The 20,131-nt window shown below is 39.7% G+C and overlaps 1 protein-coding gene across 50 annotated transcripts in view; it reads right to left on the bottom strand.

Moving 5' to 3' along the window:
- Positions 1-20,131, bottom strand: part of LOC106862732 (uncharacterized) — a 67,179-nt gene that overhangs the window by 26,049 nt on the left and 20,999 nt on the right. For 15 of the 50 annotated variants that reach the window (XR_015801650.1, XR_015801641.1, XR_015801649.1 and 12 more), the window contains 3 exons: positions 15,441-15,526; positions 6,009-6,132; positions 596-2,357 (listed from right to left, as the gene is read on the bottom strand). Coding sequence is in view for 17 of the 50 variants with exons in the window: in XM_088160073.1 (XP_088016199.1) it covers positions 6,129-6,132; positions 15,441-15,526 (90 nt within the window). In the remaining 33 variants the exon portion in view is untranslated. Of the gene's footprint in view, positions 1-595; positions 2,358-3,226; positions 3,464-6,008; positions 6,133-14,802; positions 14,949-15,440; positions 15,527-20,131 lie in introns of those variants that run through there. The other 35 variants (XR_015801661.1, XR_015801659.1, XR_015801662.1 and 32 more) reach the window with 11 other exon arrangements.

Consider the following 20,131-nt stretch of genomic DNA (forward strand, 5'->3'; position numbering starts at 1 on the left):
GGCAAAAAAAAAAGCCTATATGTTGAACATATATACAGTTGAAACATAAAGAACCCGATTCTTTCTGAATAACTTATATCTGAACATCTGACCTTCAGAACCAGTCTCAGTTAAGTGCTGGCAAACACCAAGATTTGGAAGGAAGTTAGGGGTGTTGCACTACTTTGAAAGCTCTGTTTTGAACCAGCTGTCATTACGAATGTCTGCTGGTACCCCATCTTAGCACACAGCCTGTCACGGGTGAGCATAATGAGAATGAACCAATGGAGTATATTGAGCTACGTTTTCTTGCATGTCCTTGCAGCTCAAATTATCCCTTCACACAGCCATAACAGGTAACCTCTGAATCTACTTATGCCACATTCTAATTGGTTCCATTTAATTTGTGTATATGTCTCTCTGTATGTGTTTGTATATACATATATGCATATTTATATGCACATATGTATATTTGGACATCATTATTAAAAGTAAATATGCATATTGTCACACATTATTGCTATGTTCATAAGAGATTCTTAGAGTAGTTTGCTTTATTATACAATAAAACCATAGAAATTAATCACCTTCTTAAAATAAATAAGGAACACAGGACTCATTGTACCATATATGTTTAATAGTTTGGACATCTCAGTGCCCACATAAAAACAAGGAAACATGTATTGCAATAGGCAGTATAATTATTTCAGCGAGGAACATCCATCCCACTCTCCTAGAAATATGAGATTCAGCATCACGAGATTCTAGAATTATGTCATCAGCTGCACGAGTTTCACAGCTTATCTTTATGATTTTATCTTACAGAAGTAAACTCCAACAAAAACGTATAACTCTGCCAATTTAACAGCACATTCATGTTAATACTAGCTGTAAAGATTTCAAAAAGGTGAATAGCATCAGCATTTCTATATATATGTGTGCACTTACATATACATACACATGTATACACACATGCACACATATATGTCTGTGCTATGTATATAACCTGTCTTTAGTTATGCTGTTATTTAATAAGGTTAATTCCAAGTACACTTAAAAACAATGTTTTATACAATTGACCAATTTAAAGAAGTCCCTGCTGGTGCACAGAAGATCAAGCTAGCTGAGATCATTAAGCATCATCGGATGAGACTGCAGGTAGCTGAAACATTCCTTAATGAAAATTTAAAGAGAGCAGATTAAAATTATATTCCTCCAATCCAACAGAACACAAAGGTAAAGACAGTCAATTACAACCAAGACGTCATCTAGCATGAAAGGAGTGTTGTAGTTTGTAGATCAGAATTTATTGCCTGAAGTGAACAGCTAGGCTTGTGACCATATATAATATATAATTATATATTATATTATAGATAATATATAATTATATATGCATATAATTACTTTTTACAACTCTCCTAGCACTCAGATGTAGTTATGGAAGATGATGTCTTCCATAATTTTAGTCTGTTATGTTCATGACCAATAGTTAGAAAATCTCAACGGCATCAAAGATTTTTTTTTATCTGTGGTATTCTCTCTTTTTACATTATGAGAAATCAAAAAGATTTCAAAATGCCATGTACTTGTTTTTTTTTAACTCCTAGGTTAACTGTTTTAATAGTGTTTTGTGGGTCAATAAAATGGCACAAAGGAAAAGGTTCAATCAGGATACTTTACCTGTGTGCCTGTTCAGAATGTTTGAAGCTTTCCCCTGGACACGTCAGAAGGGGCTTTTGGTAACAAGACACTAAGGGTGCTCAGCTCTACACCAGATCTGTTGTTAGACCAGAGAAATATATCACATCTTTAAAATCTCATAACTAAAAAACATACTGACAGGCAGTTGTGTGACAAGAAGAAATGAAGAATAACAAGAAGGCTGAAAGGACTGCTACATTAGGGAAGATTAAGTGAGCTACGTATCTATGAGTTGCCTTAATGCTAACTAAACACAACATCATACTAGTTAAAAGAGATCAAAGAAAGGAAAGAAGGAAATTTGCAAAGGGACGTAAAAAGAGGAAATATGATGACGTTAAGAAAGGAAAAAACCTGACAACAAGATACGCTAGGCAACACAACCTCTCCCTTGAGATATGGCATCACTTAGGAAATTTAATCTAGGCACAAAAAACTTCAAAAATATGCCATAAGAAACAACTTAATTGTGTCAGGAAGATGTACTGGATGACCCAAAAGATACATTGCTAATTGGTGTGCACCTGTTATCTGTGATTTTCCTTGCTTGTATGGCCAACTCATCATTACTTGTCTGTATTTGGTTTCTCTGGGTCCCATCCAACTCACGCTGCAGTCAACAGAAGTTTCCGACAGGAGCAATAGGACCTCAATGTCTGTTCCAAGTCTTTGCTGTTCTAAAAGGAAGAGGGGAAAAAAAGCCCACACTACTTTGCAAGAACTTAATGCATCCAGTGTATTAACGCATATGCAACGAAACCCTTAATATTTTTATAATTTTTTTAATATCTATTTATACTTATATATTTAAACCTGTGTTTATCCTTACAGATATCTGAGGAAATGTGCATTTGCTTTCACTTGGTGCAGCTAAAATTTTTGCTAGGGAGGAAACTTCTAATGAAAATCTGCTTTGGTCACGGAAGAGTGAAGAAAATTCTCTACACCAAACTAAAAATAAATTCTATATACTACACAGAAATGGCAGAGATCTTTCTATTGCTAAAGCAGTAAAGCAATTAATGAAAAGAACTAACCATGAATGCTGAACTCAAGACCGTAGTTTTTAAATACTTTTACCCAATGTCTTAGTATATATAATCAAATAGTACTTAAAATCCACTTGCTTGCAGGTAGGGAATCACTGTTTTGTGGCAGCTCAGTGTTGGCCTCTTGAGAGACACAAATTTCTGTGTAAGTAGGGCTGAATGTTCAGGGGTCAGGGCTGAGCGTTGGTGTTGTCCATATATCTAGCAGCTGGTATTGTAAATCTTTAGAGCAACGTTTCTTGAAAATACTAAACAGACATTTTGGTAGCCAGTATTGAGCCTGTGGCTATACTGCTTCAGGCTGTGATCTTGTCAGGTTTTACAAGATAAGTAGGGGTCAGGCAGGGTCACCACTTGGATTGGTAATTCTAAGGAAAGGCAGGAGCTGCCAGAAGTGTCTCAGGCAATAGAATAGCTGTAACTGTTTTCCCTGAGCCTTTTCTAATATCCTGATGTAGGCATAATGCCAAGCTGTGACACAAGACCAAGATCCTCACCCTCTGCAGCCATCAAGTCCATCATTTGCAAAGGGATCTTTCCCTGGTCTGGCATGGAAGTGTGAGGTACAGTATGTGGGAAATGGCAAAATTCAGGCGCTGCATGCACACTTGGTCCTGGAAGAACAGCATGTAAATGTGGGGCTCCCGCATGTTTCATCAGGAAGGGGTACAGGTGAATGCCCTTTCTGACATCTTTGGTGACGCTGGTAGCTCCAAATTAAGTTTTGTCCATGTCTGTAGAGCAAAAGACAAGCCTATTGAGTGAAGATCTTGTACACTAACTTTCAGCCTCATACACTTGTACAGAAAGTATAGAAGGGCTGATAATGAAATCCTTGCCCAATGGTCTACATTTCCAAGAATTTTAAATTGTAAGTTAACCAATTTCTCCTCTAAAGTTCAAACAATAAATAAAATTCTATGCGAAAAATGGAGCCTTTTATTCCTTTGTTAAAATCTGATCAGAGTAAACTACAGATGTTAAAAGGCACTGTAGTTCAAAGAATTAAAAGAATCTTACAGGTTTTGTACAAAGAAAAGAGTTTTAGAGAATAATATGGAAAATATTATAATGCTATTATATAAATCAGTGGCACATCCTCACTTTGAATACTGTCTTGAAATTTGGTCACCTCATCCCTGAAAAAAGAAAGTAGAAATAGAACAAGTCCAGAGAATGGCAATAAAAATGATAAAAGTCAAAAGGATGGGAAATTCCTTGAGAAAAGAGAAAGAACATAAGCACCAGCTTGTCTCTCAGGAAAGATATATCCTCATGGGACATTCACAGATATGGCACTTAGGGACATGGTTTAGTGGTGGACTTGGCAGTGCTAGGTTAATAGTTGGACTTGATGATCTTAGAGGTCTTTAATGATTCTATGATTCAAATCATACTGAACTGAACAAACACTCTCTATAAACTTAGGACACATGCTGCTGTCTCAGACAATCTAGAAAATGTCCTTGGACCTCAGAAGTTCTGGAAAGCTCTGAGACCTTTCACGAACCAGATATTGCAGGTATTTTCCTCAGTGTTGTCTTAAAGAACTTTCAGCCACTGGAGGCCAATCGGACTCATAGACAGTGGACAGGACACAGAGCTATGTCAGAAACACTTGTTTTCTTTTGTTAAATCATAGAATCATAGAGTGGTTAGGGTTGAAAGGGACCTTAAAGATCATCTAACTCCGATCCCACCATCATAAGCAGGGATACTTTCCATTAGAGCAGATTACTCAGAGTTCCATATAACCTGGCCTTTAATATTTCCAAGGGTGGTGTGTCCCACATCTCTGGGCAACCTGTTCCAGTGCCTTACCTCTGCCATAGTAAAGAGTTCCATCCTAATATCTAATCTAAATCTATTCTTCATCTTAAGGCCATTGCCCCTTGTCCTCTCACTGCATGCACTTGTGAAAAGCCCTTTTCCAGGAACTTCACTACGCTCCTAACTCATTGTTTGGGTCTAATTTATAGAAACTTCACTTTTCCCTGCCTTTATCTTCTGAAAGGCATAGGTGGTTGACAGGTACGAATCCATTGACTTGACTGGTAACTTTTTCAGTTAAATCACTCATCTTCCTTGAAAATGTGCCACGTGTCTATTTAAACACTCTCAGTCCTGAAGGACTTGCACAATCTCCCTCACTTTGTGTGATGGGATCCCCAGGCTTCGTCAGAGTTCTACTTAAGCATGACTGTAATATAAATAACATTTTGTCCTCAAGATCTTTGAACTAATTAGCAGCAAAGGAAAAAATCTTTCCTATCCTGCAAGGTGAAACAAAAAGGTATTGAATTTCAGATGGATGAAAGGAATTGCTTTTCCACACAATGTACAGATAATTAATGGAATTTGCTATCACATGGTTAGTACTGAGAGAAACAGCAGCATATTTGTAAATGAGGAGTCATTTTTAGGCATAAAAACAAATCTTCACACAAAGATCAGGTTGGGTTAAATTCAGTAGAATGCATTATGCAGAAGATCAGATTAGATGATAATAATGGTTGCTCCTAGACTTAAAAAATCTGTGTGTTTTACTAGCTGCTACTACACAATGATGTCTAATCATCCCAGTGGTTCATGGCATGTGCCAGTCAATAGGCAGTGTCAGGACAGAGCCTTAAGCCATGGTAAACCGTCATACTGGGCCTTCAGAGGGTCAGGAAAGTCTAGGAGGCTTTTCAAATACATCTCCTTCTAAAGTGGGACAAATCCTTCCTCCTCCAGCCCTGTATGGGAACCTTGGAGGCATCAGTCATATTCATGCTAGCATGGTGTGTCTTCAGCTCTGTCTGCAGTCCAACAAGGTTGTGGGCAAAAAAGGTTTGGAGGAAGGTGAGGAAATCAAAAAGTCACTGGCTGCATTGAACTGTATCTTTTGTTCTGTGTGACAGCACACACTGGAGTCTCAGTGCCCCATTACCCAGAGCAGCATCCCTTCCACCCCCATCTAAACCCAGAACCACCCACAGGAATCTGTGGAAGCAGAACAGGTGCCCATGGTTGTATTACAACTGAACCTTGGAAGGAGGACAACATTCCCCATGGACACGTGTGTTCTCCAACATCTCTGGCACTCTTTTCTACTTGAGATATCCTACAGTGGGGGCAGAACCAGGAGATCTCATTTGTCCTTAATACTTTATCTCATGTTACCTTACTATGGTAGGGCATGATAGATACCTGATTCATCTCTGAACTGTTAAGAATATATTAATGTTGACAAGGTACCAAGAGAATAGAGGCACTTTTTGCCATGATTGCACTTACCTGCAACTTCAGTTATCTTATGAGCCCCCCAAGAAATCAAGGAGGATGTCTTCTAGTGAATAGCTGTGCTGGGGTCATTTCAGTTAAATGAAGTTGTTTCAACCTTGTGGGTTGAAAAAGTTATCTATTGGGGAAAAAGAAAACAAAAATAATTAAAAGAGGCAAATCAGGTCATTACACTAGTGGTTTTATGCCACCAAGATGTATTTTACATAAAGTCACAGAATACACATAAACTAAGCACAAAATGCTCATGCAGTTGCTATTCCAGGATGTCTTTAATAGCAAGCTAGATTGTAAATTATTTCTTTGGAGGGCAGAAAGCACACTGGAAATAATGTATATTATTCATAAAAATGATTGTCCTGTTCACTTGTATACCTCTGCAATTTATTCTGTAACAGCTTTTTACTTCAAAGAAATCACTAGCTAATGACATCTCAAACTTAAAAAAATCCACTTATTCACAACCCTGCCCCTGAGGGAATTCCAGCATGTTATCAGAAATTTTTCCAAAGATCATTAACAGATATTACAAACCAATTGAAACTGAGTATTTTCTTTGCAAATTACTTTTAACTTTAGAGCTATTGAAAAAAGACATTGAGTGATTTAATTTACTTAATCTGTCTACAGATTGCAGCTATGTGCATATCCTGTGATTGCATTTCCAACAAAAAGCATATATAACTATCCCTAATAGGGATATTTTTCTAAATTATCGTACAAGATCAGTAAGATCTCTGCAGATATTAATGTTTACTTTTTCATTTAGAAAATTGCACTCAAAAAAGAAATGGGCATCTTTATTCTGTTGTTATTTTAGAAATAATAGCACACTATAATACTTATTTTACCTGCTATTTTAATTAAAACTCCAATAATCATCGTATCCTTTGAGGATATGTTCTACTGATTTTTCTGAAAAATCACTGTATTTTCATTAGGCTGTAAAGACAATGTTTTAGAAACACCTTACACAGCAATGAGTATACCAAAAGAGATACTCTATCTTGCACCAATCCAAAACAGCAAGCTAATTCAGGAGTGGAGGGCTGGAGATTGTATCTGATTCTGTACCTCATTGCCTTAAACTTCTCCCAGAGAACCTTACATGTGCCAGCACCACTTCTGCAGGAAGTATGAAAAACCTCTTCCTCCATGAATATTTAGCACGCAGCTTCCTTACCTAGGGGTCGTGCTCTCTTTGCAGATAAGAGATAAGGGCTTGAAGCTTGGGTGGAGTTTGAAGTTATAACCTTTGAATGACAGTGAACACAGCTGCTGTACTTTGTGTGCTGCTCAGTCCTGATCCTGGGTTACATGCACTTTACTAGGACACTCTTGGTAGACATATGGGTGAAGCAATGGATAGTTTGAGGAGGTCAATCAGGATTAACTGCTGAAGTTCAACCTAGCTGAGCTAGGTGACTGACCAAGAGGCAGGAGCAGAAAAAAGGTTTTAGATGTCTTGAGAACTTTCTTATCAAAAATGCAGGTAATGAAAAATGCAGGGGGTGTGTAGATTGGGAACCTGGACTTGGACATCCCACATGAGTCTTAGTCATCCCCTTTCATGGCCTTGGGCCCAAAGATGGCTATTCAGAGAAGGACACAGATTTTTCACAGCAAATAGGTGCATAAACATCTTTTCATATCTTCCTTTGAGTGGTGGGAGAAATGTACAGGAAGAGTGACAGAGAATTTGCAGGTGGTAGCAACTTCCTTGGATACTCTGCATCTTCCTATCAGCTGGGTCAGAGGTCTGCAATCAGTCTAAAAACTTTTCTATTCCCAGTACTATTGAATTCTCACTCCCATGCTGTATTCCTTTCCTGGGTTACAACAGAAAGATCTCACAATTAAAAGAATTTCTTTTTTTCACAGTGCATCAAAATACATGGGGTCATTTAAGTTAAGCAAATTTCCAAACTCCATCAAGAGCTGAAAAAACTACTCCCTGAGCTACCTGATTTCCAGTTTTGTCCTGTAAATATTAAGAAACCATAAATCTTTACAAAGCCCCCATGCCATTAGCTTGGCAACTTGTTTCTGCCACCATCCTGTAGAGGTATGTAGGCATAAGAAAGAAGAGGAACTGGCTGCTACTGAGCAATTAATATCTGGGCAGGTTACTGGCCTGGTTTTAACCCACACTGCACTCATATAAATGCAAAGGGAGAATTGCAGAGGATAGCATGCCTTTTTTCCCTGATAAAACTGCAGCCTCTCATTCCTGCTCTTCATTCACCCCCATGACCTGCTCAAGACACTTTTCAAGTCATGGTCCAAACCTCTAGTTTACAGCCATAATAGTGCTGATACTGTCAGTAGCTGTCTCTGTGAAATCCAACTGCTTTTCAGGATCCCCTGCTTTCAGATGTGTTTCCCTCACCCTTCTGCCACACATTGCAATTGGCATTACAGTGTCAGATCAGATGGCACACATGGAAAGCCAGAGCCCAAACACATTTGCTAGTGGCTTTTGCTTCTCTTAGCTGTGCAACTTCTTGTGCATATCCAGCTTCAGGGACAAGTCAGTTCAGCACTCCATCCTCCCTGTCTTCCCTCCCTGCCTTCCCCCTCCCAGGAGTCTTGTGTTGTTTGTGCTTTACTAACACCACCCGCCTGGTGCTCTGGGCTCCTTCTGCAGCTCCTTCTACTTGGAGACTGGTGACAGAAGCCACCAGCGTGCCTCTGTCAGGGGTGACTTGGATTTTCCACCTGCCAGCATCGGGCACTGTGCCATCAGCTGCCAAACTGGCACAGCTCCACCGGCTGCAGCAGCTGAGTGCTTCTGTTGTCACTCAACCCAGGACATCTCCACGGAGTCTGATAACACATCTGCTAATTAATGCCAGTTGTGATCATTGGTCAGATCTTCAACTGGGTTATATTGAAACGGGTCCATTTAAGCCTGTGACAATTAGCAGCAGCTTAGAGCTGACCCGGCGGTTTTCTCTATAACATGAATACATGTCTTGTTCAAAGTGAGTAAGACCCACCAACAAATTGCATAAAAAGTACCAAATGATCACAAAATGAAATGACTGTTAGTAACTCCAAGCCAAGGCCAAATTACAATGGTGGCAAAGAAGTGATAGCCCCAGCTATGTTAACAACTCTCTGAGCTATCCAAGCTCCTTATAATAAAAATAATTAATAATAATAGATGTACTTCTGGACACATCCACCTTTCTGTAAAGAAAGCCTAATGAGTCTGTCTTTTAAAAAACAGACTATCAGAAAATTTAAATGTGATTCTATTAACTTGTAAGCATAGCGGTTAACATTTTAACAATACAACAGATCAAATCTATTCTTGAATTCCGTTTTTAAGATGTGTAAAGCAGCATCAGTAAGAGAAAAGGAACAGTTCAAGAATTTTCTTTGTATTATGTTTCTGCCCTTTGTCAAAATTTTATTTCAGTCAATACTTCCACCGTGTTAGGTTGTATCACCAGTCCTCTCAACCATAACAAGCAGAGTTGTAGAAGGTATTAAATCAGAGGTAAGTAAGGTACTCCTGGAAATAAAGCAAAAGTTTGATAGGTTGTGTCAAAAGGAACTGTGTTTTTTATTATAATTTATTTTTTGCTAAGCACTGACAATGTGCTCAGTTCTGCTGATTAAGTTTTTCTAAGCAAGTTCTACTGATTATCTTCTGAGGACAACACACTGTACTACAAAGAAGATATGTGACAGCTATCAAGACTTTTGCTTTCAAGACTCACTTAGCAAAACAATTACATGCCAGTTATGCAGGTTTTATGGAAAAAAAGGGAGAAAATGCATAAACTGAGTAAATATCATGACTTTTGTGTTCACTAATTTTCCTACTCCAGACCTCTCACTTCAGCACTGTCTGACAATCTTAAAGTTACAGTGAGATTTGAGGAAGATCTAAAGCCTCATCCCTGCTTATATTCAGTTATAAGCATCATGTTATATTAGAGGCAAGCACACAGGCTGTATTGTTAGAATCTGTCTTTGGATCTGGGGCTCACTCCCCAGCAAAGGCAGAGATGGCTGAATGAGGCCAGCCTGAGACAGACAAAAATCAGAACAGCTCCAGGCTCACACATACCTTTCTTTCGTGCTACAAAGCAGATCAGACAGAGCTAGCCCGTGGTCTACCCATAGGTGGTGATCTGACCTTAGAAAGACATTTAGGGTACAGGTACCTCAAGGTAGCCTTCCTATCCTTGCTGGGTTCTCAGGGCTGTTTATCTTACAGACCTATTGTTAAGTTCCTTCAGACCGAGCTATAGGCACGTTTTTGCAGGGCATCTAGGAGTCAGGGATGTTGGGTTTCTGCTGGTCTAGACGCACTGCAGATATTCTATTCCTGTGAACTTTGTGCCTGGTTTATATCTACTTTAGCATGTAAAAAAAATCACAGTTTCTTCCTCCACCTTTACCCTCAGATCATTTATGTATAGTTTACCTCCAAGGTGGAAGATTGCCCAAAACAGGCATTTGATGGCAAAATAATGTCCATGTATCTGTGTATGCACAGCAAGAGACATGGCTGAGGACTGCTCTAAGAATCTCAGGCCAAATTTGCGTGTCAGGAGGGTGCCAAACAGACATTGTCCCTTGCCCCAGCCAGGCAACACCTAGGCTTTCAAACCACAGCACTGCCAGGGTTCCAGCTGTGCAGATGTTCTTAGAAGAAAAACTCCCTTTTGTCTGCTTCTATCCTTTAGCCTGCACACTTCCCTAAATCCTGCCAGCATGCTTTTTTTTTTTTTTAAGTGACAGAGAGAAGTGAGTTCTTATATAAATCTTTTGTGTGAAGATCAAACTGCGCACATGTAGAGCTATTTTTTTTAAGGGAAAATCTGCCCTAAAATAATCATTCCATGTTATCCTCACAGAGCGTCTGCAGTGCCTTTTAAAATGCATCCAAGGCCACCCTCAAGACCAGACTTAACGCTGTCAGGCGGCGGGCTGCAGCTGAAATCTCCGTGCATGCAGGGAGGGCAGAGCATGGGCAGCCCAGGGCAGGACTGGGGTCAGGGGCAATGCAGCTGGAAGGGACCGTAATCTGAGTTGCTCCTTGTAGACAATGTCAGCCTTTGTACTGATAGAAACTTGTGGGGCAACTCGGGAGCCGAGCTGGGTCATGTGAAAAAGGTGTTTCTTTACCTAGCCAGCTTGGACTCCTCAAGCATCCAGCTGGCAGACCCTGAGGTTTCAGTCAAACCTTGTAAGTTAACATTAGTTTACTAATAGACCAAGGAGTAGAGGATTTGGTTGAGAAAACATAGCCTTTCATTCACAAACTCAGGAACCTTGTAATGGAGAGGAGAATCAGCAAAAATGATCGACTGATAACAGTACTATTGGGAAATTCTTTTTAAAAAAAGAAATTACTAAAGAAGATAGCCCCAAGTGGAAATACAACAGCAGTTTTAGGGTCAATTTCAGTGCTGAATTGTGTTTCACTATTTACAATTTAACTACCAGATAGAAAAATGATCAGGTATTAGGTATAGAGAAGGCCCCATGTGTGACACCAAGCAGTAGTACAACTAACTGCAGCAGCCTACTTTTGGGAAGCCTTCCTCTCCTCCTTTTTCACTATGTCTCTTCATCTTGCTTCCTTCTTATGCTCGCAATTTCCATTACTGTTTCAATACAAAACTCTGACTATATTTACAATATAGTCAAAGATTTACATCCAGCTCTAATTTTCCCAGAAGGGGCAGCCCTTAAAAAGCAGCACAAGTTCTTTTATTCAGGACCATAAAAATGGACTTGCACTTCAGTGCAGCCATCTAATAGACAGATGAACCAATTCCATTAATATAAAAATGTTCTACCTGTGCCCATCCCCCAGCAAAGCTTTTGCCAAAACTGGAACAAAACCCTAATCTAGCCTTTATTAAAGTGGAGGGAAATCAACTTCCTTTCACTCCCCCATTCATTTTCCACTGCTGTGATTTTCTAAATTTCAGGCAGGTTTGTGACCAAGAGCTGCAGGGCCAAAAGTGGCTGGATGTGCTGTATTCCTGGCCCAAATGGAAGCAGGAAATTCTAAACATCTTGCATGGAAGCCTGTTCTCATCAGGTTTATAGCTCAGCTTTTTTCATCAAAAGCAGTGAGGATAGTACACAGTTCAGAAATGCATCCAAGCATATGGGAGTCTCTCTACACTAATCCTCCTTTTGAGCTTCATCCAGCACTAAATCAGAGCCACACCGGAGAGAGAAATAATGCAATAACTTGTGGAAAATACATGGCTCCTCTCTGTTAGGGTATGGAAAATCAAATATGACTCACTTTTCTCCTTAAAAATTGTCAGAGAAATATTAACAGCATTAAGCATGACAGAGACTGGAAAACAACAAAAGTCAGATACCTTTCAAACTTGCCTGCCCTGGGACTATACATCCCCGTGCACCATAGGCTACATGTGCAGGGCAGTCTTTGCTGGGACAGCACCAACAGCCTTGGAAGAGTAACACAATAATGACACAGGTGACAAAACTCACCTGAGAGGCTAAGAGAATACCTTTTTGCAGAGTGAACCTGCACCATGCTCACTGCATTGCAACTGCAGCCACCACTTCAAGAGGTCCCCTGAGAGCATCGCTGCTGGAATTCTGGGGAAGAAGGACTGCACAGTCTTATTTTCCCAGAAAGAGTTCTCTGTCTGAGGGAGAGAAAGGGCTTTGCTGAGCTCATCCAAGGACAAGAGGGGCCTATGGCTGCATCGAGGCCCGAAGGGTGTGCTGTCAGTGCTGCCTTGCACATGGGAGCAGAACAGTGACACCCCACTCTCCACCACAGCCTCTGGCTTCACCTACTGAAAGTAAAAGCAGGAAAAAGCAATAAGAGGAGATCTACACCAACTTCTTGAGATGCTGTAGCAGGGAAGCATAGGCTGACCAGGGCTTCATTCCTTTTTCAGTCAAAAGTAAAAAAAATTTCAAAGAAGTACAACCCTGATGCACAGGCTCCAAACGCCACACTCTGGACTTCAGACAGGTGACAGAAAGAAAGGATTTTAGCAGAGCTTGCTTCTGGAGTGCTGATGTGTTAGGGAGCTGAAAAAGAGCTGTCAGCTGACAAAATGACGTGGGTAGTTAAGGATACAAGTTAGGAGAGGGATTGGCTATGTAATTAGCAACAGGAAAAATAAATGCAGCTCCAAGCACACAAGCAGGTACATGTGCAGAGCCAATTTAGAACTTGAAAGCAACCTATTGTTTCCATACATAAGGACTTGCAAACAGCCTGTTGTTTCCATAAATAAGCATCTTCAAACTAGAATTTTCTTGATCACATTTATTGCCTTTTCTTGATTAAAACTGAGATTTTTTTTTTTTTTTTTTTTTTTTTTTTTTTTTTTTTTTTGTTAAGGAAAGGAATCAGTATTTGACTCCTAGTTCTTGAAAATTATTGACCAGAATCTTGTTTGGCATAACTTAGCCTTGCTATTGTAGAATCATAGTTATCATAGAATTATAGAATCACAGAATTGTTTGGGTTGGAAAGGTCTTCAAAGACCATCTAGTCCAATCTCTCTGCAATGCACAGAGACACCTTCCACTAGACCAGTTTGCTCAAAGTCCCATCTAACTTGACCTTAAACAATTCCAGGGATGGGGAATCCACAGCTTCTATGGACAACCTGTTCCAGTGCCTCACCAGCTTCTTAGTAAAGGATCTCTTCCTAATATCTAATCTAAACATACCCTCTTTCAGTTTAAAACTAAATTGCCATCTACAATGCAGAGCATCTTTACCAAAGCTTAAGATTTCCTCCCATATGCTGTTTCTTTAGAACAACTTGTCTTCCTCTTTTTCTTTTTTTTTCCTTTTTTTTTTTCACAATATGCATCTGGTTTAAGGTGACTTTTTCTTTCCCAGCATATGGAGCTGAATGATTATGATGATTTAGATTTATTTTAAATCACAGCCTATTAAATGGAAAAAATAAATGCTAATATGTTGATATAGTTTACTTCTGAATGAATTATTGATATGAATGAGTAGTCGCTTCTATCATAATTATTCTTTATTAAATAAATATCTTTTGAATTAGAGATCCTTAATTAAGAAATCACATTTTTGTCTGAAAATTGTTTCTCTGATGCTAGTATAAGAAATACTTTACATTACTCTATGGAGAAAAAAAAAGGCCATGTGAAATTATTCTATTTTTTAATCTTTTCCTTTGCTTTGTGAATTTGGCAGTGCTTTGTGCATATTCCCTTTCACTGCTTCTCTCCTCTAATCAGTTAAGTGAGGCTCTTTCCCCTCTGTTGTTTGTGTGGATCTGTCACATAGCACCTAGAGACAGAAAAAACCATTTTAAATAGAGAAATGCAAAACATAAAAACTAAAGGATTGAGGATCAGATACCTGAAACTCCTCTCAACATTTTCTTTCAAGCTGAGCACGTTTCAGATTAATAGTGACTCTTTAACATAAATAATGATCTAATGAAATAAATATGAAATAGAAAGAATCATAAAAAGAATTTTACATTTAAGAATGCCATCTGTGTAACACTTAGCCTAACAATGAAATCATTTCAGTGCCAAAACAGCTCACTCCGCTTCCAGCACAAGTTACAGGAGAGTGTAATGGCTTTGCAAAATGGCATAAAAGTCTGAGTTCAATCACAGAAGGAACACCTGGGTTCAAACTCACTCTGCTTCACACAGACAATGGATCTCACACACGAGTTTTGAACTCACCCCTGCTAATGTTTCCACTCCAAGTCATCACGAATTTTTCACAAAGCTGACATTTTTTATTGCAAGGAAATTTACATACCAGAGGAGAAGATTTTGTGGGTCAGTGTGAGAGGACCTTGCAACAACTATTACACTGATTGTCTGCTTTCCAGCTGTGGAATCCAGAGTCAGTATTGTCTGACTGAAGTGCACAGGAGTCAGAAACAAGACCCTGTTTAAGTATACCTGTAGCAAGAAAAATTCCCTCATAATACCCTTAGGACTTAACACCAGACCAACTATCAGTTTTTAGGACCAGTGGCCTAAGCTACAGATCTGTCTGGGCACACACTGAGAAACTCCGTGTGGCAGAATGGAGATGCTGTTTTTGTGAACAGGGAAGCCAAGCTCTTGCCATGTGCAAGGCGGCGCAGCAGAGCCATGCAGAACACAATGGAGATTGTTTGTTTATACCAGCCCAAGAGAAGGGAACATATTTGTTTTGAGTGAGCTGTGTTAGAATACATATTGTTGTATATGCCCAGGCCTCATTACACCATGTTAGTCTTCAATATGGATCAGATCCTAAAACTGCTCGACATACTGAAATAAATGTGAGTTCTACCCACAGAACATCTCCAGACTTAGGCCTCATGTCTGTCAATGTCATCTCAAAAAAACAAATGTTCAAAGAAGAAAAACAACAAAAGTATCTTAGAGACTGTGGAGAATGCTCACGTGTGGTAGATGCCATTCAAGGGTATGCTAAGGAATTTCTTGGAGAGAGAGAAATCCACATACCAAGACTGGAGAAAAGAGTGGGCCTGAAAAAAAGGAGAGAGCATTAAGTTTCACTGAAAGAAATATTTCTTATTTGTATTTCAGAAGTTACTCTGAAAGCAAAAGGAAATTCTTTCTTCACATCAGCAATGAGGCCACATTAACATCTCCTCAGGCAAAGGTAGCCACAGCTCAAATTTAAGCTTAAAGATATAATCGAGAGGGCATTCACAGAGGAAGAGTTAAAGTGCTGTTCAATAAACAAGTGCTGTATGCTGTATTCATATAAGGAAAGGTATGAGCCAACGGAGAGAGATGTTCAGCTGCAATCAAAGAGGATCTAAGCTTAACTGAGCGCTCACATGACAGTTGGGATCATTTCGGATCCCTTCCAATGAAGATAAAATAGCATCAAAAGCAGAGAGGTTTTTTTCTTTCTTTTAAGGATGAAAACACAACATCATTAGTCAAATTTACTCTGAACTTCCACCTCCTCATGTTGATTTGTACTCAGGTTCAGTAAACATATCTTTCCATCAAGGTAAATAAATGTAAAAGCCCATCAGTAACTTAATTGCTTAACGATGGATGCAGTGCGGGGTGTAACACTGTTTCTGACTATACTGTTGAAGTTAACGACCTCTCAAAAACACCTATTATACAGCTTGGCAGTAAAAGAAAAATCTGCTCCTTCTTGAAAATCTGCTTATAAAATTTCAACCATTTTTTTCCTGATGTTGGGAGGGGGTAGAAACCTCTGAGGACAGTTTTTCAGGTGGACTGATGTAAAATGGAGTTTATTCATTTGAGATGCCATCCTCTGTGGCCTGCATTGCCCAGAGAAATTAGGCTCAAGAAAAGTGGGGAGTCTTCAGCGAGGGCAGAAGTTACACAGCCCAGGGAAAACATCTCCAAATTAAAATGTCCATGGTTCTGAGTGGTTCTATTTCCAGGGAGGGGTCCAGGGCTCAGTCCACAGATGTCAGGCAGGAGCCTGATCCCGTATGCGTAGTACACACCTAGAGACATCTGAGAATGTGCCCTCCTCCTCTGTCCTTGCATACCTAGAGCCCTGGATTGAGGACCCATGGGAGAAAATTGTTGTTCCCATTAAAACCAAGCTGTTTAATAGAAGTGAAGGCAAAATCAGCTCTCCAGTGAGAGAACAGTGAGGGAGAAGGGTATGCCAAGCATCTGAGAGTGAAATCTGGCTCACGGTGGGCAGGCAGGCACAGTGCAGAGGCACAGCTGCCAGCCTGACATGATGGATCAGAAAAGCTACTAAGGAGCTGTGAGAGTCCAGGCAATTGAAACAAAGCAAAACATGAAAAGGCAATAGGTCAGACCTTCTTTGCAATCTATCAATTAAACAGGCATCCACTTCCAAAGGTGTATGATGTCCTAAGCAGTAGACATCCCAGCACGTGATTGCTACTGTGATGGAAGGACAGGCTTATCAAAAGAAATTAATAATAATAATTACTAGTAGCGTTAATAATTTAGCTGAAGTTGTTCTTTAGTGAACCCCTCTGAGGAAATAACATGGTTGGGCATTTTGGCTTAATTCTATAGTCCCATACCAGCTTTACTCAGCCTGTTGGAAAACAAAGGTGTGTTCAAATCTGTCCATTACATGGGAGGTTTGTGTCAAAATCTTACCCTCCTTCAGCTAGGAAGCAGTGGTGAGTGCCACAGAGTTGGCTTCAGCTGCTTTCTCCAAAACCCTGAAGCTTTCAGAAACATTCATTTCTGCTGGCATCACTCAACAGCTCATTGTTAGGATTTGTTCTCACTGGCATGCGTGAACTGAGACTGATGTACAGGGTGATCCAGAGTGACAGCCTTCAGCCCCAAAAGTGGATACCTGCTTCCCTTAGAGTCCAGGGACTCACACTTGACTCAGAAGGATATATGCAAAAATTATCTTTCCTCTCTCATTTGTGTGTGTTAAGGCTAAGTGTGTTCAGCCAAATTAGCAGTCAGACAAACTGTGCATGCAGAAATCTGCACTTGTACAAACTGTGCATTTTTTTTGTAACATTCCAAGATTAAATATCTTGACAAAAGATGAAAACCCTTTAACAAATCTGCCCCTAGAGAAAAGTAACATTTTTTTATTCCATTTACTGTCAAACGACATATAGTTGAACACAGTCCTATAGGTTGATTTGTTGCTTTAAATAATGTCACTAACATCCAGATATCAATGTGATGGTGCAGAAAAAAGAGTTCACATTGAGCTAGATTCAATTACAGACCTAGAAATTGAAATTGTCTGATGGTACATGCTTAATTCATGTTTGTGTGACTGAGAAAGGGAGTATCTGGTTTACCTTGAATTTCCTGCCTTAGTGTGGTGAAAACATGACCCATCGCATTAATTAAAAAATAGTTTACAAATGTAACTTAAGTGGTATTGCACTGGCAGGAGGAGACAAACACCTTTTTGTCCTTGACATGTTATGTGATATAAAGGAAGCTGTTCAATAGCTTTTTTGTCGATTCCAAGGTAGGTCTTACAATTCTCACTGAAGAACAGGAAAAAAGGTATGATGACACCGCACAATGAGAAGCCAAGGACAGTGCTTTACTTAAAAAAAAAAAATTAAGCATTTATCCCTCAAAACCCATCACCCTCTTCTGACCACACTATTTAAACAGGTACCTATAGGTAGTTATCACATATGTCATGCAGGTCTATATTTATCTAATTTGAGCATTATACCGGGGTTGGCATTTTCACGTTTAATAGCCCAAAATACCATCTCATAGCAATGGACTTTCAACCAGCACACATTTGACTACTGATTTCACATATGCGGCTGGGACTAACTTTTTTCCTAATATGGTGATGGCACAGGCACTATTTAAATGATTCCTGAGCCTTGTAAATATACACCAGATGTATCTTTTGTAAATGTTACATTTTTCAACATCTCAGCATTTGTGAATAGTTGAAAGCGATGCCAGCCATGCTTTAATGGGGCACAGAAGCATACTGCATTCAAAGAAATGGCACACCATTGCAATAGTCAAAATTACAAGTGCTGTCAAAAAGCTACGTTTTAGCTTTATTGATTAGCACCAGGTAACACAGTGCTTTACATCGTACCTTCATACATGCCTCTTTCAGCTGATGATGTTTTCCCACACATGGGTAACACAGAGAGGGATGTGGAACTTCCAGGGCTGCACTGGGGAAGGAGAAGGGCAGAGAGGCCTGGAGAGCCACATGTGTCCCCTCATCCACTATGATGGCCAGAGGTGGAGGCAGAAGGGCTTGTGGGAGCTGCCACTCCCACAGCAGTCACAACCCACAGCCACGGTCACAACCCACTGCCACAGGGATGTGCCCACCATCCCAGAGCTGGGGAGGGAACAAAGCTCACCTTTCCCACAGGTACTGATGCAGTTTGAAGCTACAATATATTTTTCTGCAGCTCAGGCTGCTGCTGCTTCATCCTCCCTTGTTGCAGAGGGAACTCAGCACCAGGGAGAGATATCTCCCATTACAGACCTCTCCATGAGCACAGGGTGAATTAAGCTGTAAGAAGAAGCCACCTCCTGGGCTTTTCCAGACCTCCCTTTTTCCCTAAGCTTTTCCTGGCTTTCCTATGCCATTGTAGAAATCACACAGAAGACTCAGGAGCACTTGTGTAACAGGTTATGGGAAATATGCTCTCTGCACCTTCTACCTCCTGACACTTGCCCTACCCATCACCACCACATCCAGACTGCCCCCATGGTCTCCCTGTTAGCATCAGGCAGTAAAAGGAGCTGTCAGAAATCACCCATCACATTTGCCTAAAAATGCACATTTTTGTAGGATTTGTCCCCCAACTCTCCCACAGATAAGAGGAAAGATCTTTATAATATTGCACAATTACTATTACTTGCAAGGCAGAGTGCTTTTGCTCAGTGAATTTTGTGCTGGACCGTGTGACTCAGTTCAGCAAATCAGCTAAAATCAGAGCTAGGTGACACAGGACAATAAACTTAGAGGGAATGGACTAGACATAATGCCCCACTACAAGTATTATTTCCAAGTTCACAGGCTTGCAAATTAAAATGTCCCTGGATCACTGCCATAAAAAAGAACATTAAAAATCAGGGGAAGAGGTCTGGGCATCTGTTAGAAGCATCTAATATATACCAAATGTGTATGCTGAGCTTCTTAGATATATGCATTGCTGAAATATAGCCTACGATTAATGTAAAAGCAGAAATATTTTAATTGTATTTTTCCATTTGATATTCAAATGAAAAAATATATCTTATTAAACACAACACTTGGCTTTGCTATTTTAATAAAAAATAAGTTGTTGAGGAAAAGAAAAGCAAAACTACTGATTCCTTTCCTTATGATGATCAAATGAGCCTTTCATGTTTGTATCTTATACTTCACTTTTTAGCATTTTGAGGCAAATAGCAGATATCAAAACTTAGTAAATAATCAAAGACTTATTCAGTTTTCCAAACTGTCATGCTGCTTATCTTGTAATAACTGATCTCTTAGGTAGCATAAGCTATTTAATTGCTACTGAAGATTATTTGAATGAAAAAAGAGACGACATTCTCCCTTACCCCTCAAAAAGACAAAACTATATTCTTCAAAAAGACACATGCCGACAGATAGATTCTGATCTCTT

Source organism: Sturnus vulgaris, chromosome 2 (genome assembly GCF_052056855.1).
Source record: "Sturnus vulgaris isolate bStuVul1 chromosome 2, bStuVul1.hap1, whole genome shotgun sequence".
Classification (NCBI taxonomy): domain Eukaryota; kingdom Metazoa; phylum Chordata; class Aves; order Passeriformes; family Sturnidae; genus Sturnus; species Sturnus vulgaris.